General features: G+C 33.6%; 1 protein-coding gene and 1 long non-coding RNA gene across 5 annotated transcripts; one reads left to right on the top strand and one right to left on the bottom strand.

Moving 5' to 3' along the window:
- Positions 1–153: 153 nt before the first annotated feature.
- Positions 154–7,301, top strand: LOC129901462 (phosphoinositide phospholipase C 2-like). 4 transcript variants are annotated; one of them, XM_055976649.1, is made up of 9 exons: positions 154–605; positions 869–1,065; positions 3,090–3,225; positions 3,302–3,472; positions 3,570–3,799; positions 4,667–4,784; positions 6,026–6,178; positions 6,285–6,371; positions 6,592–7,301. In XM_055976649.1, exons 1-9 carry the CDS (start codon positions 303–305, stop codon positions 6,883–6,885), a joined length of 1,689 nt encoding a protein of 562 aa, XP_055832624.1. In that variant the 5' UTR covers positions 154–302; the 3' UTR covers positions 6,886–7,301. The 4 variants fall into 4 exon arrangements, with proteins under 4 accessions (XP_055832624.1, XP_055832625.1, XP_055832622.1 ...); XM_055976650.1 differs by having other exon boundaries at positions 155–605; positions 3,573–3,799; XM_055976647.1 differs by having other exon boundaries at positions 155–605; positions 3,302–3,467; positions 3,553–3,799.
- Positions 4,716–7,364, bottom strand: LOC129901465 (uncharacterized). The gene is made up of 3 exons (XR_008769840.1): positions 7,296–7,364; positions 6,391–6,468; positions 4,716–4,804 (listed from the first exon to the last, which is right to left on the bottom strand). It is a non-coding gene; the product is annotated as an uncharacterized LOC129901465 (long non-coding RNA).
- Between the last annotated feature and the right edge of the window lie 14,576 nt (positions 7,365–21,940).

Below are 21,940 nucleotides of genomic sequence, written 5' to 3' on the forward strand. Positions count from 1 at the left end.
ATGTGAATCGGATAACTACATTATCATAAGCCGACCAAAATGGCAGATTAGGCTTGTGGCCCCTACGATAATTAGGAGCATATGAAACTTATTCAGCAGATGGCAATAAATACAAATTGTGTATTCACGTGTTGAATGGTCAGCTTTACTTTTATTCTACACAATTCGTTTTGTTTTTCAACACAATATTTTTAGTAATATAAACTACTCAAAACGTAAGTTTTTTTAAATTAGTTAGCACGACGATCGGATCCTGTTGGTGCCCTAAGCAAAAACGAAAATCGTTTTCCGTTTTGGTAACAATGTCCAAACAGACGTACAAAGTGGGATTCTTTTTCCGGCGGCAGTTCACAATGCCCGCCGCGGAAGCTCCGACGGACATTAAGAACATATTCAATGGTTATTCCGACGGCAGCGGAGTGATGAGCGTCGAGAATCTTCATCGTTTCTTGATTGAGATTCAGAAGGAGAAAAATGCAAGCTTAGAGAACGCTGAGGCCATTATGAATAACCACGGGGACCCCAAGCACAAAGATCTCCAGCTCGATGGCTTCTTCAAGTGTCTCTTTTCTGATGTCAATCCTCCTCTCGATCCTAAACTCGGGGTACTAATTTTAATTGCCATTGAATAAAATTATTAGTGAGTTTCTTTACAAAAAGTACTCTTCGATTATAGTTTGACTTTGTGATCAACCAAAGATCCTTTCCACTTAATAATATAATCTTTGTCGCCTATACTACTGAAAAGGGAAAACATTTCCTCCATACCATATATACACGCACACCTTTCTCAATTTTATTATATTAGATGTTCTGACACAACTCTATTTGGATATATACAACTCATGATGTACTCTTTGGATTCCAGATTCACCATGATATGACTGCACCTCTGTCTCATTACTACATATACACAGGCCATAATTCATATCTAACTGGGAATCAACTGAGTAGTGATTGCAGTGATGTCCCCATAATACAAGCTCTTCGGAGAAGTGTTAGAGTAATTGAATTGGATATTTGGCCAAATTCAGACAAAGATGATATAGATGTTCTACATGGAAGGTGTGTAATCTTCTAGTTTTTTTCTATCACCCATGACAATTCAAGAGCTAGACTCTAAAATTTTGCTTCCATTTGCACAAATAATGAGCTAAAAGCTCGTAAATAAGCTTATGCTTTTGCGCATAATTTACATGCATATCTTTACTTATATTATACACACATGCTATGCATTTCTACATGTATACTAAACACTAAACCAATAACGCTAACTGATTTAGACCAAGAGTGTAAGACTATAGCTGGCAAGAAAGTGGACAAGTTCTACTTACTATATCCATATTATGAGTGTGCTAAAGCTTTTGGAAGGTTACTGTAATTGTTTTGTGCTTTAGGTGTCTTGTTGCTTTGGTTAATGAGCTTCTTTTCCCTTTGAATCATTCGGAGGAAATTTGCATTTTAAGAGTTCATACAACACATCACAACATCTCCAGATTGTTATATTACTAAGGTACTAAATTTTACCATAAAATAATTAATTAGATGAAGTTTGAGGAAATCATTTCAGGTGGAAAGTGTTAAGAGATAATTAATTAAAATGAAAGTGTCCCTCTCTAAGTATAGTTTAAACTTTTAGATGAGGCGGCTCATACAATCTAATTAACTGATAGTGCCTAAAAGACCATGTTGTTGGCACCATTTTTGAGCATGCCATGTCTGAGGAAAAAGGGACCTGCAATTGTTTTATGAAACCAAGCGACCAAACTGAACCCGTTGGACTTGTGTTGACCAGACATCCAGCAGTCAGTAGTTGATATTACTGTTGAATGGATAAGTCATGGAGATACCCAATGAACAGATTATGACTAGGAAATCTGATATCATGCTTACATTGGAGTTAAATGTTGATAGCAATCTAATGGGGATCATATCAATCTGATGTGAGAAAAAAAATAAGTTTATTAATTGTCTGATTGCATGGCGGATGGTTGGCATCATCTTTTATCCTAGTCCATATGAGGCAGTTGGGAAGGCGAAAAGGGGCTACTATGTCAACAAGCAGGCAAGAGGAGATCGGGGATGTAGATTGGTGGTGAAGCAAAGTGTTACGAGAACAATATCATTTTTGTTCCATGGCACAATCCAAATGCAGTGATTACAGGATGATCCTGTATGCATTTCCCATATAAGAAATAGCTTGAAGATGCCTTCATGATTACTACTCCAGACGTGTTTAAATATAAAGCAGTTAGCACAAATGTCAAAGGAAAACATTCAAAGTTACATGCTGGATCCTAAGGTTTCCTAAGAACTAGAAAAATGAAACTTTTTCCTTTTATGACTTACAAGATAATTAAACTAGAAGGCCTTCTAACAGGCTGGAATAACCTAAGATGCTATGTTGTTCGGACTCTTCAAAAATGTCAAGGGGTGCGTGTTGGATTCACCAGAGGTAGTTTATTTTTGGAGAATCCGACACGGGTGCGACATCGAAAGTGAAAGAGTCCACGCAATTTAGCTAAGATGTGAATTTATGATTTTAGGACCAACACGAGCTTTCCCTAATTGTAATAGAGATCTGGTGGAATTACACTGGCCTTCTTTTGGGAAAAGGACATAGCTATTAATACCGGAGTTGGTAGAGGCTGACGTCCGCTGCCTTCATACAGAGAGAAATGGCTATATCTCTATTCCAGGATCAACATTTCTAGTTCTAAAAAACAGTCAAAAGGAAAATTTTATAGTGCTAGGTCAGCCATAACAGCTGAATTCAAGAGTACGCTTATTTTACCAGAAGTATTCAAAATTTCGAACCTATAACAATCCTTTACGATTTAATATAAGAAAGTAATAACTCTTGGCTTACCTTAATGCTTGAAATTTGTGTGAAGTATACCTTTCTCCTCAAGGTTGAATTCAAAAACTGCAGAAGACTAGCTAAAAGTTTTCTTTATTTAACACTATATGTTATTCTTAATGAAGTTTTGGGTTTTTTTAAACACGTGAATATTCAGATTGAGTTTCCCTTATAGTGCTTGTACTTTTTCATTCTCATTGTAGTTTTGAGTGTTAGTTTTTTCACGCAGGACACTGACTGCTCCAGTGGCTCTAGTCAAATGTTTAAGGTCTATCAAGGAGCATGCCTTTTCTGCATCGGAGTATCCTGTTGTAATAACACTGGAGGATCATCTAACGCCAGATCTTCAGGAAAAAGTGGCTGAGGTGTGTATATGTGCGTTTTCTGGATAAGATTACTGCCTGTTTTGATCATAATAATGCTTTTCTGACTACATACTAGATGATCACCCAAACATTTGGAGACATGCTGTTTTCTCCTTCAGAATGTCTGAAGGAGCTTCCTTCTCCGGAGTCACTGAGAAAGCGTGTTATGATATCAACTAAGCCACCAAAAGAATACTTACAGTCCAAGGAACTTAAGGAAAAAGATGACACAAAGAAAGAAGGTGAGGTGCGAAAATTGCATTACTAGTTTTTCAATCCAGTTATTCATTGTGTCCACTTCTTAACCGAATTTTTTGATTGACTTAGCGTGCAAAGTTTTCCAGCAGGATGACGTTGATGAAGGAGAAGATGATGATGAAGATGATGAAGGAGATCCAAAGTCAGAGAAGAAGGCAGCTTCAGAATACAAGCGCCTCATTGCCATTCATGCTGGAAAGGGAAAAGGAGGACTATCTGATTGGCTGAGGGTTGACCCCAATAAAGTAAGACGGCTTAGTCTCAGTGAACCAGAACTTGAAAAAGCTGTAGATACTCATGGAAAAGAAATTATCAGGTAATTCTCTTTATTCATCCATCAATTGAATACAAAGTTCTTCTATTTTTGTGATGTTATTTATGTATTGGTGGATTGATCTATACATGTTATGTGTAGCTAGAACATCTCAACGGAAGTTGAATAATTAACACATTGAATTTACGTTTCATTTGCTCCTGTTCTTTATTCTTTTTTTTTTTTTGCATGAATAAACTAAGATGTCTAAGTTTAACATATCTGATACTTGAAAATATTTGGCTGTAGCAGAATTGACTTGCCTTACTGTGTCTGATGTAGTGTACAAGTTTCCATGTGCATGCATGTGAAGGTTTCAGCAATTTTCTTATACCATGTATATGCAACTTAAAACTGTGCATATACAGAGATAACAGCAACAGCAAACCAAGTGTAATCTCACAATTGGGGTTTGGGGAAGGTAAGATGTATGCAACCTTACCTATGTGGGGTAAAGAGGTTGTTTCCGATTGACTCTCGGCAACCCCCTCCTCCTTTATCTGGACTTGGGATCGGCAATGTGAACGAGCCCACACAAACAGGTGCAATAAACGAAATTAACCGCAAATAAGTTGGTTTTAAGAAGTAAAGGCCATATTCAAGCAAATGTGAGTACATTAAGGGATAGATTAGAAAAGGAGACTCACCAAGTCAAGCAAAGGGGCTTATCGAACTTATTAATCAAGTTGAGGACAACATTTTCATTAGTGACAAGATCAAGCCTAGGACCAGGGAATTGACCATCTTCAGAGATAACATTGTAATTAATTGTCTAAGCAATTTACTCATATCATGCATATTTTCCAACTATGCATATCCCAAGAGGACATCTTAATTAATTGTCTATATCCCCATGATGGTTCGTTATAGGTTCACTCAGCAGAACTTGCTGAGAATATACCCAAAGGGCATACGAGTTGACTCGTCCAATTATGATCCTTTTGTTGGGTGGATGCATGGAGCTCAAATGGTAGCATTTAATATGCAGGTTGGGCTTCTTTCTCTGTCCTGTAGAAAGAAAAGTAAATTTGTGTAATAATGAGGTTAATTAGAGAGGAAGAATAATTTTTCGTGTGATTTCAGCTATCCTGTTCTTAGTTCTTCGTTGCTGATATTTTTTACATGAATATAAGATTTCAAACATGCCTTGTGTCCTCTTGAAGGTTCCTATTATTGTTATGTAACCAACCTTTTGTTTTGTGTTAATAGGCAGTAGTAATATTATAGTCCTTCTGTCCCGTTTATGTGATGCACTTTCATTTTTAGCGTGTCAACATTTTTTTTAGTCCGTTCCTAAAAGAATAACAATTTCTACATTTGGAAAAAAATATAACTTAAACTTTCAATTTCACTGACAATTTCTACATTTGGAAAAAATATAACTTAAACTTTCAATTTCACCCTTAGTGACAAGCTTTTATATCCACTCAAATATTATGACATATGGAAAACCACAAATTTTCAAAGTCTTATTGTGACCCAAATGTCATGACACTATCAAATTATGCCACTTAAATTGATACACAGTGAGTAGTAAATATGGTTAAATGTGTGTGTTAGATTGAAGACCGAGAATCTGTAAAATTGACTCTTGAAAACTTAAGTGTCTAAAAATTTAGGAGTAAGGGAGAATTAAACTTTATCGTTATTTCTTCTTTTTTTGCATGTTTATCAATCAACATAACAACTTACTGTTGTACGCAAAAGCTAATAGTTGAGGATTTCTTTAAAAGTGCAACGTTCGAATACTAGAATAGTTGGTTACTTTGAATCCTTACCACATATCAAAGGAATTGTGAAGTGGTGAAATTTAGTGAAAGAATTAGCATGTCCCCATTTCTTGAGAATTGGAGAGGAGCCACACCCATTAGTATGGGCCCCATTTATTACTTGTGTACTATAAGCTAAGCATCATATGAAATAGCTTTCTATGTGAACGGTTTTGTTTGACTCAGTCACCAGTTATGCCAAGCTAAATGCTATAAATTTGGAATTGAAACATTTGATTCTTGGCTGATAGTTTCTTTTACTATTGTTGGGAATGGGAATCAACTTCCAATTAGACTGCACCCCTTCAGTAACGATCCTTTGGATTACATGAGTTGAAGGGTTTACTTCTAGTCTCTAAGACATGTATTAAACCTGACGGGTGTTATTCCTTCACATCCTCTTTGTAACTAATTACCAATGTTCCAAGGAAATAGGTGCTGAGTAAGTGTCCTACGACAGGGTTATGGAAGATCACTTTGGTTGATGCATGGTATGTTCAGGGCTAATGGTGGCTGTGGATATGTTAAGAAACCTGATCTACTATTGAGAGCTGGTCCCAACAACGAGATCTTCTATCCTACTACAAATTTGCCTGTCAAAACTACACTAAAGGTACATGAGGGATGGTAATTTCCTTGTTAATGTAGTAGGATGTGATTCTTGTAATTTATGTACCATTGTTCTTGAAAACTGATCCAAGTCTTCCTGCATTAAGCAGGTGACTGTATATATGGGTGATGGGTGGGACAAGGACTTTGATCAGACACACTTCGACACGTACTCACCTCCAGATTTCTATGCAAAGGTAGATGAATAATACTTACCATCGATATTGTCTTCATCGTTATCCTTCAATGCTCTTCGTCGTCTTCTTGTATTGGCAATAATTGTTGTCACTATATCTGTAACGCAGGAATGTAAAGAAGGTTAAAGGAGTTAGCTTTAGTGTATTTTCTGATGTATTTCGTTTCAAGTGGATTTTAGAAAATAAAAGCTGATTGGTTAAGATTTAAAACTATGTGCAGGTAGGAATTGCTGGAGTTCCTGCTGATGAAGTAAAGAAGAGAACAGAGACAATGGACGACAATTGGATACCAAGCTGGGATGAGCAGTTTGAGTTTCCACTAACAGTTCCTGAGTTGGCTCTACTTCGCATCAAAGTTCTTGATTATAATTTATCTGACAAGGATGAGTTTGCTGGCCAAACATGTCTACCTGTCGCAGAGCTGCGACAAGGTATCCGAGCAGTCCCACTCTACGACCGGAAAGGAGAGAAGTACAGTTCTGTGAAGCTTCTCATGCGTTTCGAGTTTATATAACTTTAGACCAATGTAGTTCTTGAAACGGGAGCTTCGTATGCTTTGCTAGTTTCATCTATGTGAAGTGTAGCAAATTTTATAAACTATATACAACGACATGCAAAGTTGTAAGATATTTCTCTACCATCAGATAAGAGTTCACAGAGACTGATAGAACTAAGGTTACTTAAACAAAAAACAATAAAATGCCGTGGGAGCAAATGATGGGAAGATTGAAGGTAGAAAAATAAGCCAAGTGAAATTTGAGAAATAAATTCCCAAATCTCAATAAGAACCCTAATTGACTGTGGTGGACCTAATTAGCATATTAGGCTAGTCTTGTTAACTAGCAAATTCAATTCAAGAATTTAGATGAAACTGATCTATACCCTAATTGAATAGTTAAAGAAAATAAATAGAATAATACTTACATAGTTCTCATAATCTCATGTATATGATGCCCCTTACATTAATCCATTTCAATCTGCTTAATTAAGAACATATTCCCCCATTAGAAGTCAAGGCTTTAACTTAGGTCGATTTGAGCCAAGCTTTAAGTCTATCGAAAGCTCTACCACTTTTGAACGCCAAATGAGTTCAATCAATGCAAAAACACGCTATAGTGTTAAATGAGTTCAATGATAACCCATAGGGGTGTACATGGACCGGGTTGGTTCGGATTTTTTACAAACCAAACCAAACCATTTGTGTCGGGTTATTAAATCTATAAACCAAACCAAACCAATAAAAATCGGGTTTTTCGATATCAATTTTTCTCGGGTTTTTCGGGTTTTTTCGGGTTTTTCGGGTTTCTCGGGTTTTTTGTTTTTTTCCGGATTTTTTTGGGTTTCTCATAGTATGAAATAAAAAGCACAGAGCAGTGCTTCTTAAAAAGAGTTTTAGTACAAAATATCAACATATAAGATGGAGGCACAACACTGTTTGAAGTTTTAACTTTATAATATAACTTTATAAGATAAGTTTTTTTTGTATATTATTTAGATGGGCTACTCAAGTCCAAATCTAAATGTAAGAAAGAAAACAAAAATTATGAAAAAATTTTAAAAAATATTTATAAATTATATTTTAATAAATATTTTTATGTATAACATAATTTAAAAGTAGTATATCTATAATCGGGTCGGTTTGGGGTCGGTTTGACTTTTTTTAGTTAAAACCAAACCAACCCTATAATGGTCGGGTTTTTTTTTCAAACACCAAACCAAGTCAAACCAAACCACTAGTCGGGTTTTTTTTCCGGTTTGGTTCGGTTTGTCGGTTTGGTGCGGTTTATCGGTTTGTCTTGTACAGCCCTAATAACCCATATTAACATATCAATAACTGGCTCAAAAGGTCAATAACAAATCCACCGCAGCCTCTAAGGTCCAAATCTAGATTTTCTTTCAAAATTGGGTTATCCATTTCTTGGGGAATCCATATTTAAAATTGGGTCAATCACCTAAATGTACGATATTCAAGAAATACTTACCATATATAGCAACATAATTATTTTAACCATATATAGCAAATAGTTTGAATTAAATTAAGTACGGTCCTTACTCTTATAAAACTCTCACCCGCGATTTTCTCTTCCCTTGTTTCTCTCCAAATTTGCTACACCAATATTCTCTCCAATCTTCTCACCCACGATTTTCTCTAAAATTAGGGCAATACTTACCTTCCTATCTTCTCAACCACGGCTTTCTACAACATTAATACTCCAAGTTTGGAATTCAGTGATGTGTATTCGATGGTTATTGCAGAAGAATTGTGAATTTTAAGTGAATGCATATTTGAATCAATTGAAGAATTGTGATTTTTGAGTAGAGATCTGTGATTAGTTAAAGGTTTGAATGATTGAATGTTTAATTGTTTGAAGGTTTGAATTAGATTGTATGCCTAATTCATTAGCGATACACGATTTGTATTCAGTTGTGATTGAATATGAAAGTTTATTTCTATTTCTACATTTATCACAATTACTTGTTTACTTGTTTAATATGTGTGTAATACAGTTTTTGTTCGAGTTTAATTCATTTTCGTGGCCTACAGATCACTGAAGGCTGGTTTAATTAGATACGGATTTCATTCGTGTCTAATTTTCTTCTAATTCAAGTTTAATGTGTGTGTGTAATACAATTTTTGTCGAGTTTAATTCATTTTTGTGACCTACAGATCACTGAAGGCTAGTTTTATTAGCTACATGTTTTATTTGTGTCTAATTCTCTAACTCTCTTCTAATTCAACAAAAAAAATATGTAGGAGAAAAACATGGCTAATCTGGCTGTGCTGCTTTACTTCAATGGTCGATGAGATTCTAGCAACAAGTATATTAATTGCTTGGCAGATGGCGTGTTGATAAATACTGATTCAATATTTGCTAGCCTCGTTTCTGGGATTGCTTCTCAATTGTCAATAGTCACATTAACAAGTAAAGTTGAAATCAGATATAAGATTGATGAAATGTTTCATCCAATTCAAATTCATAACGATATGAGGGTAAAAGTGTATGTTGAAATCAAAAAGAAGCAAAGAGATATGTCAAAATACCCTTTATTTGTCGCAACAACTGAATTAGTCAACTTGAAGAGTGATTCTACCCTAATTCAATTATTATGTTCAGACAGTTCAGAAGATATGAGGATTACACACAATTCATACTTTTTTAATGGATTTAGTGGTATCAGTGATGCGCTAGAGTCAATTGGATTTGGATCATGTGAGGAAGCTGATGAGCAAGAAGACATACAACCAGTAATCATTATTAACCCAATCAATCTTTTTTTGAGAAAGATCAAGTTTACAAAAATAAATGTCCTTATCAGTGCACTAAAAATACATTCCATTCTTAAACACTTTGAATTCAAGATATTGAGATTAAGCTCAACATGATAAGACTCAAATTCAAGTTAATTTATAATATTGATTGTATATTAATAAATTGTTTTTCAATAGCTATTCAATACAATGCAAACTGTAGTTGGAATTTACGTGTTTTAAGCGTAAATAAATCTCAAATATTCGCTATTAGAGATTTTGAAAGCGAACACACGTGTTTGTTGCTACATAATTCATTATCGGAAAGACAAGCAACCAAGACAGTTGTTGAGAGTATTATTATTGCCAAATGTATTTATCCAGATGCCAACTATCGAAAGCCTCAGGCGAAAAGACAGCTTAAAAGTAACAAGGTTCTGAAAGAAAGACAGGCCTTAAGTTTAGAAGGCAAGAATGATAAGCATTCGGGCCTCTAAAGCAAGATTAAAGTGTCCTACCGGGAATTCAAAAAGTTTTTTTGTACGCCACTAAGAGATATACAAAATGACATGTTACAGGAATATGGTGTGCGGCTCACATATATGCAAGCTTGGAAAGCTAAAGAAAAAGCTCTTGAATTAGTCCGAGGTTATCCAGCTCAATCCTATGTAAAATTGTCAAGTTACTTTCACATACTATAGGCAACTTACCTTTCACGACCCAACCCCATAGGACATGACTAGGGTCTGACCTTGACCCCCATATACATACCTAAGAACCCCCAATGGGTCATGATATTTCTATAGACATATAACCCTTTTTTTTCTTTTTTTTCTCCGGAGTAGTTACCATTGATCGTATCATGAAAGGGCACGCAAACCGACAAAGCTACCATTTCATATTAAGAGGCATCATACATCGCATAGACGCCGTTGAACAAAACATACACACAACCCACACACACATATCTACAATCCTCTAAGAGTATTAACTATATCATATGGCGGGACAGACCCCCGCTGTACTCCTGAATAAACAGTTATATACATTTGAAGAAAAGTACCAAAATCTAGGCTCCGACACAATGGAGTTCTTCCCAAAATTACTGACTAAAAATCCTAAGGTGACGGATCCCCAAAATGCGTACCTATACCTGCGGGCATGAAACGCAACCCTCCGAAGAAAGGGGGTCAGTACGATATATGTACTGAGTATATAAAGCATAACACCGTATAATTGAGATTACAGTAGAATTAGGGAATGCAGGAAACAAGTATAACATTTAATAAATCACCGCACCTGCATCTTATAAAATGAGGGCATGTATATCTTCTTCCCATACCATACCCGACCTGCTGTGGGACTTGGTGTTATCATATCATCATATACGACATCATACCATTGTATACGACATCATCTCATATGTTACAAATGCATCATTATGTTTTCATATGCATACCTATACACTGTATTCAGCCCATCATGGAACTCGGTGTCACAATTGTTTATTAGGTCATTATATGCATATATGTGCCATACCCGGCCCTCTAGTGAGGGACTCGGTAAATAATCATACTATTATAATAATCATACCATCATATATCATACCCGGTCCTTTATGGAACTCGGCCGTACCTGGCCCTTTATGGGACTTGGTGAATGGTCATATCATCATATATCGTACCCGACCCTTTATGGGACTCAGTCATATCCGTCTCTTCATGGGACTCGATGAATAATCATGTCATCATATATCGTACCCGACCCTTTATAGGACTCGGTCGTACCCGACCCTTCATGAGACTCGGTGGAAGATGTATTAACAACATGCACGAGTAGAGTAGCGAGTAACCATATGCAATTAGCTCATAATCTGAGACTCGGTATAACAATCGTCATGAACTATCCTTTGAGGATCAAAATGATCATCATTTCAAGTATCCTCTAAATGCCATTAGGGCCATATCAGCGGAGTCTCAGGAATCATAGACTTTTATTAAGATAATGCCAAATGGCTTATGAAATCAGAGACACTTGTCATTATAGAGTCCTTAGGCATAGGAGCTCATACATTCAATTACTATGTCACATATAGAAGGCTCGAGGGTGATAGCTCAACTACCTTAAGAGGCTTTTCCATCAGAGAGTAAACAAGAGACATGAATCGTATTCAGGACTTAGGAATAGAGTTACCCCAGAGATCGTATCATACATCACCTATCTCTCAGACATGCTAAAAGACAAGAAGAAACAGACTTTACATACTTACTACTTTCCTTCATATAGAAGACTTGAGAGGCAATATCTTACTTATTGTAGGAGTTGTAACATCAAGAAATAGGTAAGAGGCATTAATCATTCTCGAAGCTTTATGAATGGAATTATACTCAAAGCACATATTAAGTTCTACTTATATCTAAGACATGCCAAAAAAGGCTAGCTTTACATACTCATTACTTCCTAAGTATGGAAGGCTTGAGAAGCCCTAGTTCAGTTACTGTAAGAGTGCTTTCATTAAGAAGTAAATAAGGACCGTGGATTATTCTTGGCATTTATGAGTAGATTTACTCTCAAGCTCATATCATTCATTACTTAACTTGAATACATGCCAAAAGAAAAGAGAGATAGGCTTTACATACCTCTTATGGATTATCCATAACCACGTTCGCTTCGTCTCTCTTTGAACCTATTTAATATGAAAGTAATATCAATGCTAATAACCTTTCACTTTCCATCTTCTCAATCTATAAACAAGTACCCATAGGAATCATTTCCTTATCCATTTCCTTTGACTAGTTTATTACTAGTTCCGAAGTTAGCGGAAATCGGGCAACATCTCCCCTATAACTTGCCCTATACAAACTTCCATTTTAACCTCCAAACATTAGTAGCCATATTAACAACAACAACCAGCATCTATACAACATTGAATTACTACAATACGACGCAATACAAGTTCCAAATGACTCGCCCAAAACCACAATATCAAAATAAGGTTTTCTATCTCTATTTCATAAAACCTTTAACCACATGAACCGGAGGGTTATGTGGCTGCAAACATCAGGAACCACAACCCTTTACACCACTGTACATCCCTGCAACACACAATTAAACCATCTCCAACCACAACACCACAATCACAACAACACTACTCAACTTCAATTTAACTAAAACGACTCCAATTTAGTTTGGTTCTCACATCAAGTATACTTGTGAAATTTTCCTACTTTCAGCTTCATTTAACACATGTATACTCCATAACAACATCATTAACTCCAACTCGAAAGGAGGAACCTTACCTTGCCAAAATTCAACTTCGGAAGCTCCTTAATATGCTGAAAGTTTGCGGGTTGTTCGCGTCAATTCTTTGCTGCCCCAAATAGAAATTTTACGTTGTTAAACACCTTCATGTAACCGAGGTATACCTTATATAATTAATTTATGGAGCGAAAATCGGAGCCTTACCTTGAAGGAACCCTAGCCGTAGCTCCTTTTCTTTTCTCTCTAACGTTTTCTCCAAATTCTTCCAAGTTAAAAGATGAAATGAATTCCTTAGTCATATTAGACATTTATATATCACCTTTAAGAGTGACATGTGTCATCCCCTAAGGGTGACACATGTCAAGTCCTTAGGCAGCCACCTCACACCATGCGGCCACTCATGTGCTTCCACGTGACATGTGGGGGTCCACCCCAAGCAGGTGAGTTACCTACTTGCTTCGAGTAGGCGCGTCGTCTTATTATTTATCTTTCGTGGGTTTGTAATCTCGTCTCACTTTAATAGCCCATGTATTCCTTGCAACTTAAGCTCGACGTGTACTCAAGTAGCTTAAGTATGTAAGATATCCAAGTTGGTATCTTACGTAAGTAAGTTGAGTCCCACGACTCATTATTTGGCCTCCAACTTCTTTCAAATCCGTATAACTCTATTTCCAACCTTCACTCTTATGGGGCATCACATCCTCTCTTCCTTAGAGTTATTTGATAACGTTATAGATACTCTGGGTCACGTGGTAACTTTTAAGAAGTTTAAGAAAGTATTCCAAAGTACAAAAGTATGGAGCATAACATTACCCTAGTTCTTATATAAGATTGCACAAATTAGAGGATGACCATTTCTTATATGCATTTGTAGCTCTATTTAAATCGATAAAAGGATGGGAGTATTGTAGACGAATTGTAGTTGTTGATGAAATTTTTCTAAACGGAGCATACGAAGGGACAATACTAATAACTAATACCTTAGATGCAGTAGGTGAGACTTTTTGAATATAATACTAGTGCTTCTATAAATGAAATTTTAATTTGTATGAAAAGTCTGCACTATGTATTAAAATTGTATTATGTATAGAACAAAAATGTATTAAACATTATACCTGATGTAGGAAGTATACTACCACTTGCTTATGCCATTGTTGATTCAGAGAATGCTGCATCTTGGAGGTGATATTTTAAATAATTTAGAGAGACATTTGGTCAAAAATCAGAGATGTGTATCGTTTCGGATAGGCATGCAAGCATTATTAAGGCAACTTCAATAGTTTTTTATGAAATACCTCATTTCACGTGTATATAGAACTTGTTGCAAAACATAATGAAAAACTTCAAAAGAGTCAACAAAAGGTAATATAAATATTCTACTCTATGGCAAAAACATACACCATGGTAGAGTTTAATCAATGACAATTGTTGAGAAGATAGACAAGAGGATTAAAGACTACTTGCTGAACATTGGATACAACAAATGGTCACATGTTCATGCTCAGGTAAATAGGACTTGGATGATGACATCCAATATTGCAAAATCAGTCAATTCAAGAACAAGACATGCCAAAGTTCTTATAGTCTTGCACCTCCTAGAATTCATGAGATAACTTGTTCAGAAATGAAATAACAATAACAGGTCAAATACAATATTTTCAAAAATTTACCTTGGGAAAAAGTATGAAGAAATTCTACAACATAACAAAACTGCATCAGAGAAATTAAGAGTATGGTATCTGTAAATTTCTTTTTGCTAATATTTTTTCTTCTGATTCACATCTAACATCCCTCTTGCTTATATTTCTTCTTATATTTCATAGGTTAGGAAGACAAATAAATATGTGTACAGTACTTGATGGTATTACACAATTTACGGTATGTCTTCAACAACATACATGCACATGTGAGAGATTTCAATTGAATGAGATGCCATGTCCACATGCTTTGGCTGTTTTAACAACAAAGCACACCGGTTAAGAAAAATATTGCTCTAATTACTACACAAGAGGAAATTTATTGTTGACATACCAGTTTTACTTGAATTTCCTCCTGGATGAAAGCACCTGGAATATACCAACACACATTCTTGAAGAGGTTGTCCTTCCACTACTTCGAAAGAGACCTCCCGGGAGGCCAAAATATAAAAGACACACGCAATTGAGAGAAGATTGATTCAAAATATCAAAAATAACATGTAGTAATTGTGGACAGTAAGGTCACAACAGGAAGAATTGCAAGAATGTTAGGCCTTTGGATAAAGAATAAAGAATGACATTTGAAATAAAGAATAAACGCTGTTTTAGGTCATTACTTTGCTACAAGAATTTATTTTTTTAGTTCAGGTTTAATTCATTTTTGTGGTCTATAGATCACTGAAGGTTTTTTCATTAGCTACAATTTTTATTTGTGTCTAATTCTCTTCTAATTCAATTTTAGTGTGTATGTAATTCATTTTTAGTTCAAGTTTAATTCATTTTTGTGTTTCTATAGATCACTGGAGGCTTTTTCATTAACTACAGTTTTCATTCGTCTTTAATTCTCTTTTAATTCAACTTTAGTGTGTATGTAATTCATTTTTAGTTCAAGTCTAATTCATTTTTGTGTTCTATAGATTACTGAAGGCTTTTTCAATAGCTACACTTTTTATTCATGTCTAATTCTATTCTTATTTAAGTTTAATGTGTATATAATAATTTTAGTTCAAGTCTAATTCATTTTTGTGCTTTATAGATTACTGAAGGCCTTTTCCTTAGCTACACTTTTTATTCGTATCCAATTCTTTTCTAATTCAAGTTTAATGTGTATATGATATATTTTAGTTCAAGTCTAATTCATTTTTGTGCTTTATAGATTACTAAAGGTCTTTTCCCTAGCTACACTTTTTATTCGTGCCTAATTTTTTTCTAATTCAACTTTAATGTCTGTATAATATATTTTAGTTCAAAATTAATTCATTTTTGTGGTCTATAGATCACTGAAGGCCTATTTCTTAGCTACACTTTTCATTCGTATCTAATTCTTTTCTAATTTAACTTTCTATATAATATATTTTAGTTCAAATTTAATTCATTATTGTGGTCTATAGATCACTGAAATCTTTTTCATTAGCTACACTTTTCATTCATATCTAATTTTCTTCTAATTCAACTTTAATGTGTATGTAATTCATTTTTCATTCAAGTTTAATTCATTTTTACTTCAAGTTTCATTTTTGTGGTCTATATCACAGAAGGCGTTTTCAACACAACATTAATTCATAATGCAGGTTTCAGTTTGATAACACTACTGCAACACTTTAACATTAACGTAGCTATGTCTTACATTATAAAAAAGAAGAAGATAAATTTTACATGAATAAAAAACTATTTTTAAAAGTGTATTTTACATGAACAAAAATAACCTTAAATAAGATAGCACAAAACAATTTTCAAAACCTACCTAATACACTAGCTATAAACTATTTTTAGAAAATATAGTTTTCATAGACATATTAACTAATATAGTTACATTTGTTTATTTATGTGGTCTTTTGTCTTCACTTTGAAGGTTACTCTCTTGCTTCTTCACTGCATATTACCATAGTAGAGCCCAAACCTCTTTCGGAGACTATCTGTACTTAATTGTTGATTTGCTATATCCTGACCATTGCTCACTAACTCCGCAAATGAAGCCACAAAAACTCCATAGTCCCTACAAAATTTAAAATATAAAATCATTATAAAAATTCTATTGAGAAACTAAGACCAATACAAAAGATAGTATCTATTTGATAAACAATTAAAAATTACAATGAATCTTCTTGTTGTCTAGGAATCCCTTTAGTTATAACTTAGATTCAACGAGCTCAAACTCATTTTTTCCATTGTATTTAGGTGATTTCTTCAATTCAGGAAGCTTATCATAGAACTTACATTGAATCTTCTTGTTGTCTAGGAATCACTTCAATTATAACTTAGATTCAATGAGCTCAAACTCATTTTTTCCATTGTATTTAGGTGATTTTGTCAATTTAGGAAGCTTATCATAGAACTTGACCACACTCAAGTAGTATGATAAAACAGATGAAATTATTCCAACAATGTTTTGAGCCAGATAATTCGCCCTCCCCCCTAGTCAAAAATAAATCATACACCTTCAAAGACCTTTCAACAATATCAAACACAACAAAAATCTAATGATAACCCTCTTATGTTTACTGGAAAGAGAACATAGTCCACTTTGTCCATGGGTTGCTTGCCAATAAACGGCATCCACATATATACTCAGCAATAGCATTAGAAGCTTTGATTCCGAATTTCTTCTTATTTTCATAAGCTTCATAAAGTTAAAAATAAGATTGAACAATTTTTGTCTGGAATAGACAATCAATAGTTGTAAATCAAACATTATTGTTGGTTTCATACTTCTCTTTCTTTCTAATATAATAAAAAATGGCGTCAAGATACTACAAAAGATTAAAAAATGACATTAAGTGTCAGATAATACTACAAATCTGTAGCAAGTGTCAATTTAGTGAGCTCATTAAAGTTCACCTACTTTTATGACTTTTAACTCCCTATTTCTTTCGCAGGTTTTGAAGAAAAGTTCTATTTTATTTCATACCATTACATAGTCTCCTCTTAATTCAGTTTTTATTTACTTTTTGAATATGTTCCTATAAGGCATCTTAAAATGGTATTACTTTTCCAGGAACTCAAAAATATTTACAGTCAGGAGAGTTGAGATATAGCTTATTTTGTTGATGTTTTATTATCTATCTTATTCATTAGCAGCAGAATCATGAGTTTCTAACTTAGCAGCAGAATCATGAGTTTCTAACTAACTCTGTTCTTTTCTTATTCAGCAGATATGTGCTCTTCCACGATGTCTTCACTTTGAACAGAATCAGCTATATAAGCCTTGAACTTTTGAACAGGGATAGGTATGTTTAGCTAAAGTTTACTAAATATATAAAAGCCTCCATAGTAAGTAGAAATAATTGCTATGCATATGAATTGTGAAAGAAAAATGGAAGACAAAGTTCATTCAGAAACATGAGGGTGTTCAACTGGAGTTTACATAACTAGAGTTTTTTTCAAAATCAAATCAAAAATATATTCTAAATATATTATAGATGTATTAAAAATACTAAAAGCCTCCATAATAAGTAGAAATAATCGCCATTGATATGGAAAAATGGAAGAAGAAGTTGATTTATAAAAATGAGAGTGTTCAACTAGAGTTTACATAACTAACCTCGTCACTCCATGCTTGTCCAGAATGTGTTAATTTCAAAAACAATTCTTTAGCTTGTACATTGCAAATACCTAATTCAAATGCTGGTTTGAGGACATCAACAATATCTGGGTAAGATTTCTTTCCCCTTTAAAACATAAAAGAAATAAAATTTTCAGTCAGTTAACCCATTTAAACTAAATAAAATTTTTGACATATAAAATAACAAACATAAATAAATTACCTCTTTTTTGTACCCATATAAAGCCACGAAGTGAATGAATCTATCAAATCAGATTCATCATCTACTCCGATTAAAAGTGAAAAAGGATGTTTTATCTTAAATATTTGGCGTGTTACACATAAAGTCTCTCCAGATTCAAAATATTGTATATAAGGAGATTTAATTAACTTTCCTGTATTTTTTTTCTTCTACGCTTCTTCGGTGTCGCTTTCTTTTTATTTTCATCAATAGTGGCTTCCTTTTTCTTTTGTTTTCCTCAACAGTGCCTTCCTTTTTCTTTTTATTTTTCTCAATAGTGGCCTTATTTTTTAGATATGATGCTTCTGCCTTCCGGATCTGGGAAATATCTTCAGCACACAACATGAAGTCATCAAGTGTTTGAGGAGTTTTTTGACAACTCTTTTCCATATCGGCATCAGTAGATGCACCACTATCTAGTTCATTTTTGTTAGATACACTACTATTAGGTTGCGTCTCAACTTTATTAAGATCAACAACCTTTTCACCTATATACAAAATAAATATTTTAGTAATGCAGTAAGGGAGGAGCAGGTAGAGTAATTGAGATCACATGGGAAAGAAGCTTATTTGAATTTTCAAAATAAAACTAATACCATTTATATAAACAACAACCTCAGATAAAACTTGTTCAATAGCAATTCCTGCAACATCTTCATCTGTACATAGCATGAATACTTTAAAAAAAAGTTGAATGAAAGTATATGAAATGTGTATTACATTTGTATTAAATCCTTCATTACCAATTTTGCTTTCAGAATTTCCAACAGCAGCAAATTTAACTGAAGCTTTAAGCACTTGAAATTTTTCATATTGATTTGATTTCACAACTTGAGTGTCATGCCCTCTTGATACATGTATTGATGGATCAACACAAGGAGAAAATATTGTGTGTGTAACTAAAATATATTACAAAAAAAATATGTGAATAAGAAATCAAGCTTAAACTACATCTTAGATAAGTAAAAAATCTAAATAGTAAATAAACTACTAGTTAATTCCCTGCCAGCAAGTAAAATAAGATATTAATTATAGATGTATTAAAAATATAAAAGAACCTTCATTGAAGTCTAATCCACTAGAAAATATCTCACCAACCTCTTTGTTAGATGATTCCCTAGCTTTTTGAGTAAAAGAACTGTTGATGTCTCTCTTAGGAAACAACAAAGAAATATCCTTCAATAAATGTTTGTTGGAATTCATCACAAATTCTTTCATTTGAATAGATTGTAACTCTATCTTCTCTTCAAGAGCTTTGTGATTTTTATTCGCCTAGTATATAATCAGATATAACACAAATATTAGAATACCAGTTTTGAAAAAGATAAAGCCTAAAGCCAAGTTAGCTTATACCTTTACAAGTTCTTTTCTCAACTTTATAACCTCCCTGATCAGCATATCTAGACTATACTTTGATCTTTTCGGCTTCAATTTCAAGATTTCAGAATGGTAATCACGAGGTTCAGAAAGCCTGAATTTAGATACCTCATCTTTACTTGCCACTATATTCTCAAACTGAAATTAAAATATAGAAACAAATAGATGTATTAATTTGAGTTGAACTAATGTATATATGTGTCATAAATTGTATTAACTTTGTATAGATACCTTGTGTTTCATAGGCATGAAGATGCCATTTTCAATATGCTTTTGCCAAGGGCTTTCAACAACTATTTTCCACCTTACAATTCTTGGAATAGAATTAGAAATCCGAATAGCTAAATCTTTATCGACTATAGAACAACACTCAAATATCCAAATTTGAAGGGCAAGAGGCAATCCACCTAATCTATAGTACTGATTGGTTGAATTAAGCTTATGCGTCACATTATAAAGCAACTTCTTGTACACATCTAAATTCCACGAGTAAGAATTGAATTGTCCACTTTTCACAAGGTAGAAATATCTATTACTAATTTGGTATTCATTATTTTCATATGAGAACAAAAAATTATTAATAAAGAACAAAACAGTTAGTGAAACAGCGGAATTATCATCTATGAATGTTTTTGCTAAAAACAACTCGTGTAGATGATTCTTTTGAACAGGAATTTGTTCAGGAAAATAATTGCTCAACAACCGACAAGGAAAATCTGGAACATTAACAGATAAACCATCACTAACATAATTTAAGCCTGTAATTAACCCAAATTCCCTAAGTCTGAAAAACAACCTCTTCTTATTTAATTCAACATTAAACACATCATCTGGTGTGTGTTTTAACTCCTTGTTCATAAGTCAATGAATAAGTTGGAGTTGTGTGGTCACTTTTGAAAGGTCAAGAAAGTAACCAAAATAAATATTCCTAAACAACTCAAGCTATTTTTCAGATAAAGAAAATTTTATTTTCTCAATCACGTCATGATTAGTATATGACGACCACCTATTTAAAGAATACAAAATATCTGAATGTCTCCAGAATTTAAGATCTTGCATATAGATAATATCAATCTATCACTATAGATAGTTATATCTTAACATGAACCCTCAAATAGGACTCAAAATCAGCAGCAACATACAAACTCAATTAGAAGAACAAGAAAGTTTAAAGGCATATGAGATATTCCAGCAAAGCATTATAACATGAAATTGCAATTTTTAAAAGAGAAACCAAGCATTTGATTAATAGAAACTGAGAAGAAACTATTGAAGAGAAAATCTTAATATAACTGTCAGGAAAGGAGAAAATGAATAGGCTATGACTAATACATGAATAAGAAATATGCAGGGAGAGGACATAAATAGGAGACCAAAGTAGACATGAAAAGAGCTCAAACTAAGCAAGTGATCACATATTTCAAGGTGAAATTATCAAATAATAGATAAATCAAGCTTAGACGAGTATTATATTTAAAATAATAATGAACTCAAGACAAGCTACAATCCAATACTCAATGCTTAAACTATAACAAAATCGGAACAACATGTTTAAAGATTTCTAATTCACATTTTTTCCAATGTAAGATTTAGAACAACATGTTTAACATCTAAATCAGTCACATAACGAAGTAGTTTTATTCATAGAAAATAAAAGGCTAAATACAAAGTTCATAATACACCAAAAAAATGAAAAAAACACATCAACCAGCAGTAACTAAAACAATTTAAAATGACTTAATAGAAGAGGCTAAAGAACACTAATTTCACTCCATAAGAAAAATAAAGAACATATTAAATTAAAATAGACTATAATAAAAGTGTCAGATACACAAAAAATTTCACTTTTGTTCTTTATAAATCACTGTCTCTAATTCTCTTCTAATTCAACTTTAATGTGTGTGTAATACACATTTTAGTTCAAAGTTTAATTTATTTTTGTGGTGTACAGATCACTGAAGACTTTTTTCATTAGCTACAGGTTTCATTCGTCTCTAATTCTCTTCTAATTCAATTTTAATGTGAGTGTAATACATTTAAGTTCAAAGTTTGATTCATTTTTGTGGTTTACAGATCACTGAAGATTTTTTTCAATTAACTACAAGTTTCATTCGTCTCTAATTCTCTTCTAATTCAACTTTAATAATTGTGCAATAAATTTTAATTCAAAGTTTAATTCATTTTTATGGTGTACAGATCACT

The sequence above is a fragment of the Solanum dulcamara genome, chromosome 8 (assembly GCF_947179165.1).
Source record: "Solanum dulcamara chromosome 8, daSolDulc1.2, whole genome shotgun sequence".
Classification (NCBI taxonomy): domain Eukaryota; kingdom Viridiplantae; phylum Streptophyta; class Magnoliopsida; order Solanales; family Solanaceae; genus Solanum; species Solanum dulcamara.